This window comes from Canis aureus, chromosome 9, assembly GCF_053574225.1.
Source record: "Canis aureus isolate CA01 chromosome 9, VMU_Caureus_v.1.0, whole genome shotgun sequence".
Lineage (NCBI taxonomy): Eukaryota > Metazoa > Chordata > Mammalia > Carnivora > Canidae > Canis > Canis aureus.
Genome location: NC_135619.1, coordinates 73,972,228 through 73,989,692, shown reverse-complemented (window position 1 = coordinate 73,989,692; position 17,465 = coordinate 73,972,228). Strand labels below are relative to the sequence as shown.

The 17,465-nt window shown below is 41.0% G+C and overlaps 1 protein-coding gene and 1 long non-coding RNA gene across 4 annotated transcripts in view; both read right to left on the bottom strand.

Moving 5' to 3' along the window:
• The window catches only part of RCOR1 (REST corepressor 1), a 130,043-nt gene that overhangs the window by 25,353 nt on the left and 87,225 nt on the right, over positions 1–17,465 (bottom strand). For all 3 annotated transcript variants that reach the window (XM_077910687.1, XM_077910685.1, XM_077910684.1), the window contains exon 4: positions 1,643–1,695. In XM_077910687.1, the coding sequence (XP_077766813.1) occupies positions 1,643–1,695 (53 nt within the window). The remainder of the gene's footprint in view (positions 1–1,642; positions 1,696–17,465) is intronic.
• On the bottom strand, positions 6,542–15,486 carry LOC144321188 (uncharacterized). Its single transcript, XR_013386946.1, has 2 exons — positions 15,365–15,486; positions 6,542–6,928 (listed from the first exon to the last, which is right to left on the bottom strand). It is a non-coding gene; the product is annotated as an uncharacterized LOC144321188 (long non-coding RNA).

Here is a 17,465-nt window from a genome sequence, read left to right as displayed (position 1 = left end):
CCAATAGTTTTTACACTTTCTAAATAGAATTAAAAGTTGGTGATGGGGGATCCCTGGGTGGCGCAGCGGTTTGGCGTCTGCCTTTTGCCCAGGGTGTGATCCTGGAGACCCGGGATCGAGTCCCACGTCGGGCTCCCAGTGAATGGAGCCTGCTTCTCCCTCTGCCTGTGTCTCTGACTGTCTCTCTCTCTCTCTGTGACTATCATAAAAATAAATAAATAAATAAATAAATAAATAAATAAATAAATAAATAAATAAATAAATAAATGTTGGTGATGTTCTGGACGCTGGTTGGCTCAGTAGGTGGAGCATGAGACTCTTGATACCAGGGTTTTTTTTTTTTTTTTTTTTTTTTGATACCAGGGTTTTGAGTTCTAGTCCCACACTGGGTACAGAGATTACTTAAAAATAAAATCTTGGGATCCCTGGGTGGCTCAGCGGTTTAGCGCCTGCCTTTGGCCCGGGGCGCAATCCTGGAGTCCCGGGATCGGGTCCCGCATTGGGCTCCCTGCATGGAGCCTGCTTCTCCCTCTGCCTGTATCTCTGCCTCTCTCTCCCCCTATGTCTATCATGAATAAATAAATAAAATCTTTAAAAAAATAAAATAAAATCTTAAAAAATTGGTGATGTTCTACATGAGTAGGGATTGGAAAAAAAGAAAGCATATATCTCTTGCTTTGAAAGATTTTGGAATGGTTTCATTGTAATTGGCTTTTCTTTTATATATTTTTTAAAGATTTTATTTATTTATTTGAGAGAGAGTGAGCAAGTAAGTGAGCATGAGCAGGGTGAGAGGGAGAAGCAAACTCCCCAATGAGCAAGGAGGCCAGTATGGAGCTCAATCCCTGGATCTTGGGATCATGACCTGAGCCCAAGGTAGACACTTAACAAACCACCCAGAAGTCCCTGTAACTGGCTTTTCTGACAAATTCTACCAGGGTGGAATAATTAAAAGGCCAAGGCTAAAAGAAAGAGTCCAATTCTATATAATGTAACTTAGTGGTACCCTCAGTCATGAGGGTAATTGCTAGTAACTTACAGGCTGTAAAATCTACATCAATGCCCAAGCACTAATCCAACTTAATATGCTTTTTTTTTTTTTTAAATAGTAATTAGAAATGAGGCTGAAATAAGATTATCATCGCACTTCTGGAGCAAAATTAATCTTGTATATTTCTCATTAATAGGTTCCAAACAATTTTTAAAAGAAAATCTTGGTCAGATTTTTACAACCTGAAAGTAATTCAAAACAATTAATATGAAAACACCTTAGGTGTGAGTGTGACAACACGGAGTCAGGGAAAAAAGAACAACATTCAAAATACATGAATGACAAACAAACCACATGTTCAAATAGGGAACCACTATGCCCAAGTATCTGGCATCCTGGAGCTAGCTACCTTGAGCCACAGGAGGCATAAATACTACAAACCTGCAGAAATACACCAGTGTCTTTGAAATCAAAGGTTCCCCTAATACTCATGTCAGGCAGGAAAATGAGACTAGAGCTTTAATTTGCTGGTGATCACCAAAAAATTGCACTGCTACTCAACACACAGAACACAATTTAACAGGTTAGTTACAACCCCCCACCTTTAAATAAAAACCCACTTTTAACAACAAAATGAAACCATGTCATTACCTGTTCCATGTTGTACCCATGCTTCTCTTTAGCAATGGCAATGTATTCATCTACTGAAAAACAAGACAAGAGACCAGTAAACAAACTGTGGGGCAGGAAGGAATGTCTATGAGCACTAGAACTCTATAATTTCAGGCCTCCCAGGCACAAGAATAAAAATAAAGACAATAAAAAACAATCATATAATATGATCCCATTATGGATCTTACTTACATACATAAATCCCAAGAGGAATGGTTCAAAATATACTCAAGTATCAGCAGTACTTGTCTCTAGCTGGAAGACGGATTTTTTTTTTTTTTTAACTTAGTTCTACTTAAATTTTCTTTTCTTTTTTTTTTTTTAAAGATTTTATTTATTTATTCATTCATGATAGAGAGAGAGAAGAGGCAGAGACAGAGGGAGAAGCAGGCTCCGTGCCGGAAGCCCGACGTGGGACTCGATCCCGGGACTCCAGGATCACACCCTGGGCCAAAGGCAGGCGCTAAACTGCTGAGCCACCCAGGGATTCCCTACTTAAATTTTCTATGATACATATTATTTTGGTACTTTGAAAGATAATTAAAAAAATAAAAAAATATATTAAATTTGGGTTTTAGTGTCAGCCAAAGTTGATAAATAAGCCACTTCATATTAAAAAAATCTAAGAGATGAATTATATGAACCAGTGCCTGGCATTTGCTTTCAAATTCTAACACAAGGTGACAAGTGCCAGCTTTCAAGCACTAAGGTAAATGCCACAGAAAACTGACAGACTCAATCTCCAGGAGAAGTCACCACACTCATAAAGTTACTTCCTCTCTACATTTTCTAGTCTTTCTTCCAGGGGTGAAAAAAAGGCTTGTGGGCAGCCCGGGTGGCTCCAGTTTCGCGCCGCCTTCAGCCCAGGGCGTGATCCTGGAGACCTGGAATCGAGTCCTACGTTGGGCTCCCTGCATGGAGGAGTCTGCTTCTCCTTCTGTCTCTGCCTCTCTCTGTGTCTCTCATGAATAAATAAAATCTTAAAAAAAAAAAAAGAAAAGAAAAAAGAAAAAAAGGCTTGCTAATCAATCACACTTCATTATACCCCTGTAAATTTTTGTAATTTACAAAAAATAAAACAAGGTCCAAAAACAAAAACACCCCAAATAGCATAGAACTGTTTGAAACAAACAAGAGTTCCCACTGGCCTGTCCCTCCCCCCTCCCAGAGCCTCAACCTCCAGGTGCAAAGACCAAATTCAAGAGTCGAAACAACAGGGATAGAGTCACCTGCCCGCTCTCATGCAGGCAGCTGCCAGAGCAGCCTCATGGAGTGTGAGCTCCTCAGTCTCAGTGTGCTCTGCAAGTACACCACGACTGTCTCGCCCAGGTATGGCACAAATGACAACCAACTTAGAAACAAGAAGTCAGTTTTGAAAAAGAATTCAAACTCTTTTATTAACAGGCATTCTAATACTGATTTTGTCAATACTTTCCGATTGACAAAAGGTCGATTTACTTCCAACTGTAACTACATACAGTGCAACTCAGTATTAGCTTCACTAAGGCACTAGGTTTTCTATTTCCTTTTTTTCATATTTAAAGTACTTAGAAACTGACAGTTACTTCACTCAGAATGTATACAGCTGCTTATTGAACAACACAGGTTTGTGTGTCCACTTTTCCAATCCAGTTCTGTGTATTTTCTCTTCCCTAGGACTTTCTTAATGACGCTGTCTTTTCTCTAGCTTCCTTTATTGTGAGAACACAATATGTACCACAGACAATGTACAAACGTGTGTTTATTGCCGGTTTATGTCATTGGCAGGGTTTCTGGTCAACAGCAGGTCATTAGTAAAGTTTTGGGGGTGTCAAAAGTTATATGTAAATTTTTTACTACACAGGTGTTGGAACCTCAAATTGTTCAAGGGTCCACTGTAGTAAAGTTCCAACTTACCCGGGAGTCAGTGAACGACAAACTAAATGACCCTGGTTTGTCACAAAAGTTGAAACTGGTGATTTAAAAAATGGGAAAGGAGGGATCCCTGGGTGGCGCAGCGGTTTGGCGCCTGCCTTTGGCCCGGGGCGCGATCCTAGAGACCCGGGATCGAGTCCCACATCAGGCTCCCGGTGCATGGAGCCTGCTTCTCCCTCTGCCTGTGTCTCTGCCTCTCTCTCTCTCTCTGTGACTATCATAAATAAATGAAAGTTAAAAAAAAAAAAATGGGAAAGGAGGGGCGCTGGGATAGGGTGGCTCAGTTGGTGAAGTGTCTGCCTTCAGCTCAGGTCACGATTCTGGGGTCCTAGAACTGAGTCCTAGGATGGACTCCCTGCTGCTCTTCCTCCCTTGGCCTCTGCCCCTCCCCCTTGCTTGTGCTAGCTCTCTCAAAATATTAATAAAATCTTTTTAAAAAATTAAAAATAATTTTAAATGGGGTAGGAAATTATTCCAAAGTATGTTCTTTGCTTATTACTTCACAATAGGGTAGATTATACCAAATAAGAAAAAAATACTCTGAGATTCTAAAAAACAATGCAATGTTCAGTGATGGTGCCTGAACAGGTGGCTATGCACACCTGGCCAGAACGCTGAGAGATGTGGCAGCCATGGAGGTTCACACTGGAGCAGACAGACACATGAGGACACACTAGAACCTGAGGGATGGATTGCAGGTCAGTTGATAAAAACTAAGTAATGAGGGCAGCCCGGGTGGCTCAGCGGTTTAGCGCCGCCTTCAGCCCAGGGCGTGATCCTGGAGACCCGGGATCAAATCCCACGTCGGGCTCCCTGCATGGAGCCTGCATCTCCCTCTGCCTGTGTCTCTGCCTCTCTCTCTCTCATGAATAAATAAATAAAATCTTAAAACAAACAAAAAACTAAGTAATGAAATGTGTTCAAGCCAAGGCAATATAAGGGGAAAAGAGAAAATCTACAGTGAATTGAGGGTCAATCTCAGAGAGGGTCTGCTGTAAGGGTTGTTTCTTTTTTTTTTTTTTTTTTTTTTTAAATTTATTTATTTATGATAGTCAGAGAGAGAGAGAGAGAGAGAGAGAGGCAGAGACACAGGCAGAGGGAGAAGCAGGCTCCATGCACCAGGAGCCCGATGTGGGATTCGATCCCGGGTCTCCAGGATCGCGCCCTGGGCCAAAGGCAGGCGCCAAACCGCTGCGCCACCCAGGGATCCCAGGGTTGTTTCTTTTAATAGATATTTGGTAAATGAACCTCAAACTTCTACTATACCATCTCAACTCTGCAAGCATACAAATTTCCAGACACTATTATTTACCTTAGCTGAGTAAGCAATGTGCGATGTGTGCACAGCCACTATTCGGTCATGTGATCTGCAAGCAGATACCTGCAGAGGCCATAGGAGCGGGGCAGGGTCCCCACAGTGGGCTGCCACAGGAACCTGCCCTGCCCACAGTTCTTGGGAGCAGATGCTATCTTGCTTGTAAGTCCTTTCTGCTCCATCGGTAACAGCCAGTAAAGCCTGTCCTCATGGTCTCCAACCAGAGTTAGCTTAAAAATTACAAGGAAAACCAAAGCATTCTTGGGATGTGACTCTATTTTCATCTCCTTTGCTTTCTCACACAAAAATTAACTGGTGGTAGGAACAGTAAAATGGACTAAACAGTTGGTCAGAAGCAGAAAGATGTCACTAAGTACACTCTCCTTTAAAAACAATTGCAGAGCACCTGGGTGGTTCAGTTGGTTAAGTGTCCAACTCTTGACTTTGGCTCAGGTCATGATCCTGCATGGGGCTCTGTGCTCAGCAGGGAGTCTGTGTAAGTTTTCTCTCTCTCGGGGATCCCTGAGTGGCTCAGCGGTTTAGCACCTGCTTTTGGCCCAGAGGTGTGATCCTGGAGTCCTGGGATTGGGCTCCCGGCATGGAGCCTGCTTTTCCCTCCTCCTGTGTCTCTGCCTCTCTCTCTGTGTGTCTCTCATGAATAAATAAATAAATCTTTAAAAAAAAAAGTTTTCTTTCTCTCTCTCCCTCTCCCTCCCTCTCCCTAATTCCCCTCTCCCTTTTATTTAAAAAGATAAATTTTTATCTTTTTTAAAAAAAATTTTTAAATTCCATCATTGTGTAATACAGTATTTTTAAAAACTTGAATATCCTATGGAAACAACCAAGGACAACTACCTGATTTTAAATTATGATGGACAGAAGTACATTTCACTCTGCTTCTGTAAGAAGTACACAGACTGTACAAACCACTGGTTTTTTTGACAAGAACTTAGCATTACATGAGCAGCCCAAGTGGCTCAGGGGTTTAGTGCCACCTTCGGCCGGGGGCCTGATCCTGGAGACCTGGGATCGAGTACCACATCAGGCTCCCTGCATGAAGCCTGCTTCTCCCTCTGCCTGTGTCTCTGCCTCTCTCTGTGTGTGTCTCTCATGAATAAATAAAATCTTAAAAAAAAAAAAAAAAGAACAGAACTTAGCATTACAGAAAGCACAGGTAAATGAGTTATGCTTTGGGGTAACATCACTTAAAAGGTAGAAGGTGTGTGAAATTGATCAAGAAAATTTACAAAATTCCTAAAGCCTAGCCAAACACTTACTGAACTACCCTTACTATGTACAGAACACACCGTACTAAATAGCAGCCCAAAATAAAGAAGAAAAAAAAAACAAACTGACTTCCTGAAGTAGTTTGAAATGACACACAAGAAACAGAGAAGAGAAATACATAAAATAACAGTATAGATGTAGACTAGCATGGGAATCCAAAATAATGAGTAAATAATGATGGTAATGATGTTAAATCAAGATAAGCTTCCTGAAGATTCAACAGCTATATTGATTAAGTAATAACAATAGCTAATATTTGAGAATTTACTATGTGCCAGCCACTGTTCTAAGCTCTTTACGAGGATTATCTTTTAATCCTCTCGAATAATTCTATTATCACTCCCACTTATAAATAAAGAAACTAAGACTAGAGAAGTAATTTATTCAAAGTGACACAGCTGGTAAATAGCAGAAATAGGACTTATATACACTCAGAGTGTGTGACCACAGGTCCTGTGATATTAAACCCCTACAAGCTGTCTTATCTCTTGAGTAAAGGACACAGAGGGAGAAGGGCACTCATACAAGAACAGTCTCCATGGTACAGAGAACTGAGCAAGGCTAACAAATGTAGTCTATGGCGCTTGAACAAAATCAAGAAAATAAAACTGAGGTTGATGAAGGCAGTAATGGGAAGCGAGGGTAACAGGCAAATGGCTGCCTTGGAGTAGGCTTCATCTGCTTCTATATTCTTGTTTCCATCTGATGAACTAAATGTCCTCGGTACCATTAGTGAGTCTCAAACTCAACTGCAAAAAAGAGAAAAATGCAGATGAAAGTTGCCACGGTAACCTGAGCTCACCCACTCCTCCCTCCTCTAGACACTGCGGAGACTCAGGACACCTTGTGATCTTGCATATTCTATTCAGAGCAAAAGGCTGACACCATAGGGTGGGTTGAGGACAAAGCTATAATCTCAATACAGTTTTTAAAAAATTTTTATTTTCCTAACATTTGCAGTAGCATTAGTACTATAAAGGAAACATGGCACCAATTTCTCTCTCATAACTCAAACTGATCCTGCCAAAATTTTCTTTAGGAATATGATAAATATCGTGGCATCTCCTTTTATTATTAAAATAAGAAATGAATTATCACTGTAACTCACTGAGAATCGAAATGAGCTTAACTCATTTAAGTAAAGCAATTATGCCACCTGGTGGGCACAGATATTACTACAGTTAACATTTCAATGATCCATCTGAACAGCTGGGGGAGGGACGGGGGGGGGGGGGGGGGGGGGGACGGGAGGGGGGGGGAGGCATGCACCAGAAACAAGATAAGCCACAGAGACTCTGCCAGAATATAATATAATGAACCAGTCCTTCCTAGTCAGTAATAAAATGCACTTCATGAAAATTCTGTTTCTTAATGTAGTTTTGTTAAAATCCTACTTAATAGAAAAAGTGCCCCTGCAGGCACTCCAGTATATATTACAAAATCCAACCCAGTCTCACAATCTGATCAAGTGGAAATAAGAAATATGAACACCCTCCACAAGCCACATGTATTTAAATTCAGCTCTGGCATCTGTCCCTATGTCATCTGCACTTCTGTACCCCTCCTCCTATCCAGTATCCACTGCTAGGACTCCAGCTAAGTCCTCCCCCACCTTGCCTCTCTATGCCTCCTTTCCTCAGCAGCAGATGAGTGGCTTGACCAGTATGATCTTAAAAGTGGTTCCAGGGCTAACATTTTATGAGTAATTTAAAAATTTGGGGGTGGGCACCTGTGTGGCTCAGTCAGTCGAGGGTCGAACTCCTGATTTCAGCCCAGGCCATAAACTCGAGGCTGAGGCTCCACACTCAAAAGGGAGGCTGCTTGAGAGTTTCCCTCCCACCCCCCATGCCTACCCTGGCTCATGTGCATGCTCTCTCTAGAATGGAGACATAATCCACCTTTATTCCACTCCTCATACACCTGTACACCTTCCAGAAAGGCACAAGTACGATCTCCCATATTTTAGAAACTGATCATCATTAGAATGACATTTAGTTGTAATTAAAACAGTAACCACCTTTCCCTTAAAAATGCCCAAAGCCTAAGGTAAAGAATAAGTCAGCATAGTGACTAACTATCCCCTTGCATTTCTCACACCACGTCAACCTACCTGACAACTAAGTCCCTAAGCAGGCAACTCTGTACTTAAAATAATTTCATTTGCTCTCATACATGTTGTTCTTTTACAGTATGACTAAAGGAAGAACTACGCCCCAAACAAGGTCTCCAACTCGCTAACAAATGGCCACAGTCCATGACAGGAAAGGGGGGCAGGGGACACACTGAGATTCATCCACAAACTCACACCAGTCAGCAGTGGGAAGAGCCCTGGGTCCTTGGTTTCTATCAGAAACTTGTGGGCTAAACACATTTCCTCACCTATTTGACAAGAATAAGGGAAGATATCCTCGTCAAACCCTTTACAAAGTAATAAAGGAGCCAAGATATATACAAGTGTAAAGTGTTACTAAAATGAATTCCTTCACAAACATGTATGGGTTCCAACAAGAGGTGAGGTAGGGTACACTTTACAACCACATTATTAGCTCATCAAGACAAACCCAGCCTGGAACCCCAGGAGAGCTATCCTGCCATCCAGAAGTTCCCAATCCTAACTGATGGGAGCCAGCTGGTAAATTTCTGTGAAATACTGGCTCTCGGGCTCCACCCTCCTTTGTTTATGTGTGTGCACATGAACGTACATGAGTTCACATATGTTCATTTACATGCATGAGTGTGTGTACTTCATGGGTATACAGTTTTCATAAAGCATGACGGGCACAGAGAAAGGCACACACGTAAGGGCCCAGGCTTGGTGATCTTTCAGAAAATGAACACACCTAGATCAAGGAGAGAACTGACTACACTCAAGATGTCTGGTTTGCCCCCAGGTGATTCTGAGAATCCGTCAATTAGAGCATAATATTAATATATAGAGAACATGAGTTTGATAACATTCCCCATTTTAATGTGATAAAAAAAAGTTCCTCAACAAGCACAAAATTTTTAAGTTTGGTATTAAAAAGATCAGTATCAGGACCACAGAAATAGGAAGAAAAATGCTCTTTATGTTAGTATATAAAAGGAGGTTTGTGAGTTTGTGAGTTTGTGAGTTGTGAATTTCAATCATGCAAGAAAATTTCCTTTCCAGTACTATATAGAGGTTCTTTTTTAAATTACCAACTTCAGGGGCCCTGGGTGGCTCAATTGATGAAGCGTCTGATTTCGGCTTTAGTCATGAGTCCAGGGTCCTGGGATCCAGCCTCATGTCAGGCTCAATGCTCATCAGGAAGTCTGCTCATCCCTTTCCCTTTGACCACCCCTCCCACCCCACTTGTGCATGCACTGTCTCTCTCTCTCTCAAATAAATACAATCTTTAAAAATAAATAAATTAGGGGCACCTGGGTGGTTCAGTCAGTTAAGCAGCTGCCTTTGGCTCAGGTCCTGCCCTGCTCAGCAGGGGGTCTGCTTCTCCCTCTCCCTGCCATTACCCCCTGCTTGTGCACTCTGTCAAATAAATAAATAAAATCTTTATTATTAATTAATTGATTAAATTACTGACTTCAGGCTCCCATCCTGCAGGGGAGGTGGTGGTCAGAAGGATTTACAAGCTTCAAATCCTTGTGGCTCCTCACAGCTTGTCTACAAACTTCGAATTATAGGGACATTTGTCCTTTAACCCTGCCTCTGCCACCCCACATATACAATGGTCCTTCCCTTAGTTTACAGCCCATGGTGTACAAGAATACAGAAAAAAAGAGATCCCTAAGTGAAACAGCCAAGGGAAACATGGAGAGAGGCTGGGTTCTAGGAACACAGGGAACACAAGTCTCTGCCCAACGCAGACTCGACGCAAGGTCACTTCTCTGTGGGCCCTGGTTTCTCAGCTCTGAAAATGGAAGCTCAACTGCACAGTGGTATCATGAGAATGGGGGTGGGAGAAAATAGCATGTTTGTTGGGAGGGAGCAGGTATTCCTACCTAAGTGCTACCCACTTTCAGTGCTTGAATTTTGTAGGGGTGCTGGGGGTGAGGGTAGGGTATCTTCATTGAGTAAAGAAGCCTGACCTTTCAAAATAGGTGGCATAAAGATGACATTTTATAATTAATATACTTTAACCATTCTCCAACAAATCTTTCAAGCCTACTGTGTGCCCAGTGCTGCTTATATACAGCCATGATTAAACAGCCCACCTTCACAGAATTCAGTCTGGCTGGAGAGAGAAATAATTACACAAATAATTAACTCCAATTGTCCTAAGTGTCAGGGAAAAAGAACTTAGCTGGGAAACCTGATCTGCAGAATCAAGGATGGTTTTCTTTTCTATTGGAAAAGGACATTATAAATTCCTGCTTACTCATTTGTTATTTATATAGTAGGGAAAAACTGAAAGAATCGAAATGTTCAAGAATGTGGACATGGATAGGCTATATGATGGGATAGTCAAGGATTAAAACTCAATTTAATGTTTAATTACAGGAAAATTAAAGTTGAAAAATTATTATTTACAGTACATTTGTGCTTAAAATCAGAGTGAGCAGAAGCATGCAGAGAAGACATGAAAGCAAAATTTTAATAGTGGCTATACCCATGTGACGAAGTGAAGGAGTTCTAGGCTATTTTTAATAATAAAAAGCAAGCTTGTGTGTATATATGTAATTTCTTTTCTGAACCATTTGAGAATATCATAATTATGCCCTGTATTCTTACTCAGCGTGTATCTTCTATGAGTAGATATATTCTCTTTATAACTACAGAACAGTAAATTCAACATTTAAACCATAATCTGGGTCTGTATTCCAATCTGACCAGTAGACCCCAAAATGTGCTTTACATTGTGAAGAATTTTAAAGTAAATCCCAGTTATCTCATCCCTACACACACACACACCTTTTTTTAATGTGGACCAAAAAAAGTGGACATATTTTCTTTGTAGAACCACAATATCATTATCACACCTAAACAGTAAAATTCCTTGATATGAGAAACAAGTGTTATAATCACTGGATTGTTTAAAATGTAGAAGTCCAACAATAGCAATTACTGGTGAGGACATGGAGCAAATAAATTTTGCATTTTATTGGTAGCAGGCTGAACCAGTTTGACCACTTTGGAAAATAATTTGGCACTGATCTCTCATAGCTGAATATCTACATTCCGATGGATATCAAGAACTAAGTCATAGAGAGTTCCCAGTAGTAATAGTTGTAGAAATAAAAAACTGGAAGCAAATGTCCACTGTGAACAGAAAAGACAAATTATAACAAGATGAAGTTCTTTAAGTATGGAAAGATGAAGACAGGACACACTGGGATGACAAACGGGAGGTAATCCTTGGTTTGTAGTGGAGAGCTTCAGCTATAATCTGTAAACCCAACTCTGCCTTTTCTTTTCTTTTTTTTTAAGACTTTATTTATTCATGAGACAGAGAAAGAGAGAGGTGGGGGGGCGGGCAGAGACACAGGCAAGGGAGAAGCAGGCTCCATGCAGGGAGCCCGACGCGGACCTCGATCCCAGGTCTCCAAGATCAGACCCTGGGCTGAAGGCAGCACTAAACCGCTGAGCCATCCGGGCTGCCCAGTTCTGCCTTTTCTATTAAGTTGTGAACATTTAGTTAACTCTAAAACAAAGAATAAAAATGATGATAATTTTCACACACTGAAAAACCTCATTTTAATCATAATTATCAAGCTCTCTGAAAGCCATTTATTTGTAAAAAGCTGAAATCCAAGGCCAGTATTGGCTTATTCTATCTTTACCCCTGTTTTCATTTCAAAGAATTAATAGGTTAGGGACTTTAAGTCCATTTCTCCCTTCTGTCAATGACCTTATTAATTTACCAACACAGGTCTCCATTCGACTGGAAGCTACACTTGGCGAGGGACCCGTCAGACTGTTCATTCTTGTATTTCCCCAGTGCCTGGTACAAACATATCACTCAAATATTTACTGAGCAAATGAATGGTCATTAGGCGAGTGGCAAAGAAGAAAATGTTGGGGGATTCCAGATGACCCCCAAGACATAGAACAAAAGAGACAAAAAGTCTGTATTTGCAAATCTCCATACGGAGAAGTGTCCACATCCCCATCATTTTCTCATGCTGAGAGGATTGGCAGAGCTGATCAAACATACCACGTTCCTCATCATTTTTTCATAGAGAGAGAGACAAGTAAAAAGTACTACATCAGGTGACTAAAAAGAGAATGAAGGAACTGAATCAAAGTAGTAGTGATCTCTATTTCACAGTGTGGTCAAGGAAAGCCATACTGACGTTGACGTGTAAGCAATGACCAAGAAGAACCGAGAAAGAGAGCCATGAGGACATTTAGGAAAAGAGGATTCCAGACAAAGAAACAGAAAAGGTTCCAGGGAGCATGTTTTGGATGTATTCAGGAGGGCAAAAGCAGGGTCAGACTAGGCAGGGCCTTGTGGCCAACTGTCAGACCTTCTGATTTTACAGTGAACTGGAAAGGCACTCGAATGTTTTATATAAGCATTCTTGACATGTATTATGTATTTGTGTAAATGTTAAAAAACTTATTATATAGCTATGGAACTTTCACACACAATATCATCTTGAAAATGTGTACTGAAGTCAAATGCCCTAACACAGAAATGTTTGTGTATGTTGCAGGTCTAAGGAAGGTTCTCATTCCAAGAAAGCTACAACTTGTTTTAAAATCTCTAATTTGGGGGATCCCTGGGTGGCGCAGCGGTTTGGCGCCTGCCTTTGGCCCAGGGCGCGATCCTGGAGACCCGGGATCGAATCCCACGTCGGGCTCCCGGTGCATGGAGCCTGCTTCTCCCTCTGCCTGTGTCTCTGCCTCATTCTCTCTCTCTCTCTGTGACTATCACAAATAAATAAAAATTAAAAAAAAAAAAAATCTCTAATTTGACTTTGCCTTTTGACACATCTTTCAATCCTGTATGTCTAGTACATTGCATGTCTTAATTTTTTTCTTTATATTATCCAGCTTAAAAAAAATCAGCTTGATGGTCTCTGCCATAGCTAATGATTTCCATCTATGTCCATTTTCACACTGAGATTTGTGCTAACCACTGTACTGGTTTCTCTTCATTTTTATATAATAAAAACAAAATGCAATCAAACACTTAAATAACTGCAGAAGTACTGATTATATATAACCTATAAAGTACATAATGCATAAATGAGCGGGACCATCTGTTTCACTGATTCCCAACAGCCAAAGTTACCTTGCAAATTTCTACACCCAATGCAAGTGCAGCTGAGTCTAGGAAATTTGCGTCTTCATGAAACGACCTACGGTGGTCATGGATGGCTGTGCACTGGCTCCCCCACTTGGCTCCAATTCACCGTTTAGGGGTAAAGCCCTACCTTAAAGAGAGTCAAACAACAAAAACCATCCTCAGATTATCCCTTTCCTAACCTATCCTCTCACCTAAAACTGCCTTCTAAGAGGTCTCTCGGGCCACAGCTTTATATTACATTTGACCATACTTGCTTGGTAAACATTTTTTTTTTTTTTGCATTAAAACAGTAAAGCAAACCAGACAGGGAATATGATCTGACCTGACTATATATATTTCAAAGAAGACAAAACTATCCAGTAAAAAAAGCTTTTTGAGATTTCTTGCTAGTAACATGTCCACTTTGTTTTACTAACATTCAGCTGCTTCTCTACACAAAGTCCAGACCATGGCTGGGTCTGTGTGTATTGGTAGGGACACCAAGGGAATGTAAAGAGTACCCTGATCTATGCTCAAGGGAGCAGCAGCCCCACTGAGAGAAGGCTGTCCTAAAGCCATTAGGTTGGGGCAAGTGAGGTAGGCACCTAGGGTACAGACCAAGTGGGATAAGGAGGGAGTCCCCAAGGAAGGGCAGCGTGAAATGGGTGGGGGAAGATGCTCACAGATGGGAATAGGGGGGGGCATCCATGCAGGAGAGCGGTTAGACATTCTACTGGGGACTAGGGAGATGATGTCACATCATAGGTGCCCCATAGGTATTGATAAATGTGAGTAACTGATGGAGCAGGGCAGGTGTACCCAGATACAGATGTGGTAGTACTCTTACTGAAAGGCCTGTGAAAGGCCACTCGACACCCACCTAACACCCCCCCCTTCCAGGATCTCCAACTCCGTTGAGCAAGCCCAAGCACTCCTGACATTGCCAACCTGACTTCCTAAATTTCAATCAAGCCTCTCTTTAACAGCAATGGCTAGTGAGGGCAGCAACTTCTCTCAGCTGGAATGAATCAACACTTACTGCCTCTAGCCTCAGCTCTTCACTCAACCACATGGCTGTCAAGAGCCCTGATGCACACTTTCACTGCTTCTCACCTCCCCAAGGACAATGTGTGTCATGACCAGGCAGGTCTCCAAAACAAAGCACTGCATTTTCGCCCCACATCCGCAGGCCTGTCCAAAACGCATCTGCCCGCTACCTGCAGGGCTCGCGCACCGTGCCCACCAGCCGACCCTTATATTCCTCAGCCTTCCACCTGGTCGTCCACTGTTGCCAATGCTTCCTTCCCTTGTCTCTACCCAAGAAAATGCAGTGCTTTCTGCCGGGTCCCAAGGGGAGCATCCGACCACTAACAGTACACAGGAGATGCCTGATGCTATAACAAGACTCAACTGTCTTCATGTCCAATTAGTGAACATTTTTCAGTTTCTCTTACCATCTGCCCAACCTCCAGATCCTACCATTTTTTCAACCTTTATTCACTCCTTTGTCCCCTAAACTCAAGCCACTGTTTCATCAAGTAATTTTCCAGAATTATTTAATAACACTATTTATTTTTATTTTTATTTATTTTTTAATAACACTATTTAAATCACATTGTTCTCACCTATGCTACTTGGAATTATTTATATTTCTTTTACATGAAAGGTGTCTCTACAAGGCACATTTTCTAGGCATACCCCAAAGGTTGGATCTCTCAATGAAGTTTTACATAGATACAGCCCAAAGCAACTCGTGTAACATCAGTATTGCTTTAAGATCGTAATTATAGTTTATTAAATGAAGCAGCACATGAAGGCAGATGTGTGTAATAAATGCCATCTGGAGACCAGAGATCTAGCCCAAACTTGGCTACTAATTAGCTGTGGGATCTTAAGCATTTGATTTAACTTCTCTAGATCTCAACTTTCTGCATCCAAAGAAGAGCCGAACTAGATGAAACACATATAAATTACCTGTTAACAGGTTCATTTTCCTTTCTTTCTCCTTTAGAGTACGAGCTTCCTGAATCCCTCATTTCTGCAATAGCACCAAGCACACAAAGCTGTTCAGTATAAACCCAATTGAGATGCTTCTGGAGAGAAAGTGAAACCATGAGCCTAAACTTCACTTAGAAAAATAAATACATGAGCTAGAAACACAGAAAAGAATAAAAATGGTACGGGGATACCTGAGTGGCTCAGCAGTTGAGCGTCTGCCTTTGGTTCAGGGTGCGATCCCATAGTCCTGGGATCGAATCCCACATTGGGCTTCCTGCATGGAGCCTGCTTCTCCCTCTGCCTATGTCTCTGCCTCTCTCTCTCTCATGAATAAATAAATAAAATTAAAAAAAAAAAGAATAAAAATGGTGCAAATCAGGAAACGGATAAATCAATGAAACAAAATCAAGAGCCCAGATGTAGACCAAAGTACACATACAAGTTTAATATCAGTGATGGAGAAAAGAAGTAATTCCAGACAGAACAATGACGTAATGAGGAAAGAGAAGTAAGAGGGTGGGGAGGACAGAAGACACATAGGTATCAGTGTCTGTAACATGTGGGTAAGAGGGCTTCTTTCAGCATGACAGTATACCAGAAACTACAAATAAGATTAATAAATTTAACTATATATATAATTCTAAAAAACGAATTTAAAAATAAGGTAAGATTTAACTCTATAGAAGAATTAAAAGATCAAAATACAAAGATGCTCAACCTTAGTAATAATTAATGAAATCCTTTTTTTATCAGTTCAGCAAAGTTAAAAAAACAATGAATATTCCCATACAATGAGGCATCACCTCATACTCGTTAAGAAAGCTACTATTAAAAAACAAAAAAAACTAAACAAACAGCAGTTAACAATTATGATGAGGATGTGGAGATACTAGAGCCCATGCACTGCTGGTGGGAGCATAAAATGATAGCAGCCTCTGCAGAAAACAGGCTGGTGGTGCCTCAAAAAATTAAAAAATAGAATTACACATCCAGCAATTTCACTTCTATGTCCAAAAGAAATGAAAGCAGGTCCTCAAAGAGATATTTGCACACCCATGTTCACAGCAGCAGCATTCACAGAAGCCAAAACACAGAAACAATGCAAGTGCCCATCAACAGATGACTGGAGATAAAAACATGGTCTATCCATCCATACAGGAAGTATTTCCAGTCAGGAAGTATTTCCTTCCAACTGAAGGAAACTGTGACACAGGCTACAATGTGGATGAAACTAAAGGACATCATGCTGAGTGAAAGAAGCCAGTCACAGAACAGTATATAATTCCACTTATATCAAGTACCCAGAGTGGTCAAATTCATGGAGTCGGAAAGTAGAATGGTGGTTGCCAGGTGCTGGGGGGTAGGAGGTGGGAGGGGGTAAATGTAGAAAAAAATGTAGACCGGTGTTTTAATGAGTACGGAGTTTCAGTTTTACAAGATGAAAAGAGTTCTAGAGGTGGTACACAATAATGTGAATGTGCTTAATACCATTTTACACTTAAAAATGATTAAGATGGATGGGCAGCCCGGGTGGCTCAGCAGTTTAGCGCCACCTTCGGCTCAGGGCCTGATCCTAGAGACCCGGGATAGAGTCCCACATTGGGCTCCCTGCAGGGAGCCTGCTTCTCCCTCTGCCTGTGTCTCTGCCTCTCTCTCTCTGTCTTTCATGAATAAATAAGTAAAAAACATAAACATAATAAAAAAGATTAAGATGGAAATATAAACCAAAAGATTTCATTTGCTTGTTATAATTTCACAATAAAATTTACTTGGAATTAAAGAAATGGTTAAGATGGTAAATTTTACACTGTATTTTACTATAAAAATAATTTAAAAATTTTAAGAATAAAGGACGCCTGGGTGGCTCAGCAGTTTAGCGTCTGCCTTCGGCTCAGGGCGTGATCCCAGAGTCCCGGGATCAAGTCCCACATCAGTCCCCCTGCTTCTCTCTCTACCTATGCCTCTGCCTCTTTCTCTCAGTGTCTCTCATGAATAAATAAATGGAATCTTTTTTTTTTTAATAAATGGAATCTTTAAAAGAAAGAAAGGAAAAAAAATTTTAAGAATAAAAAATCAA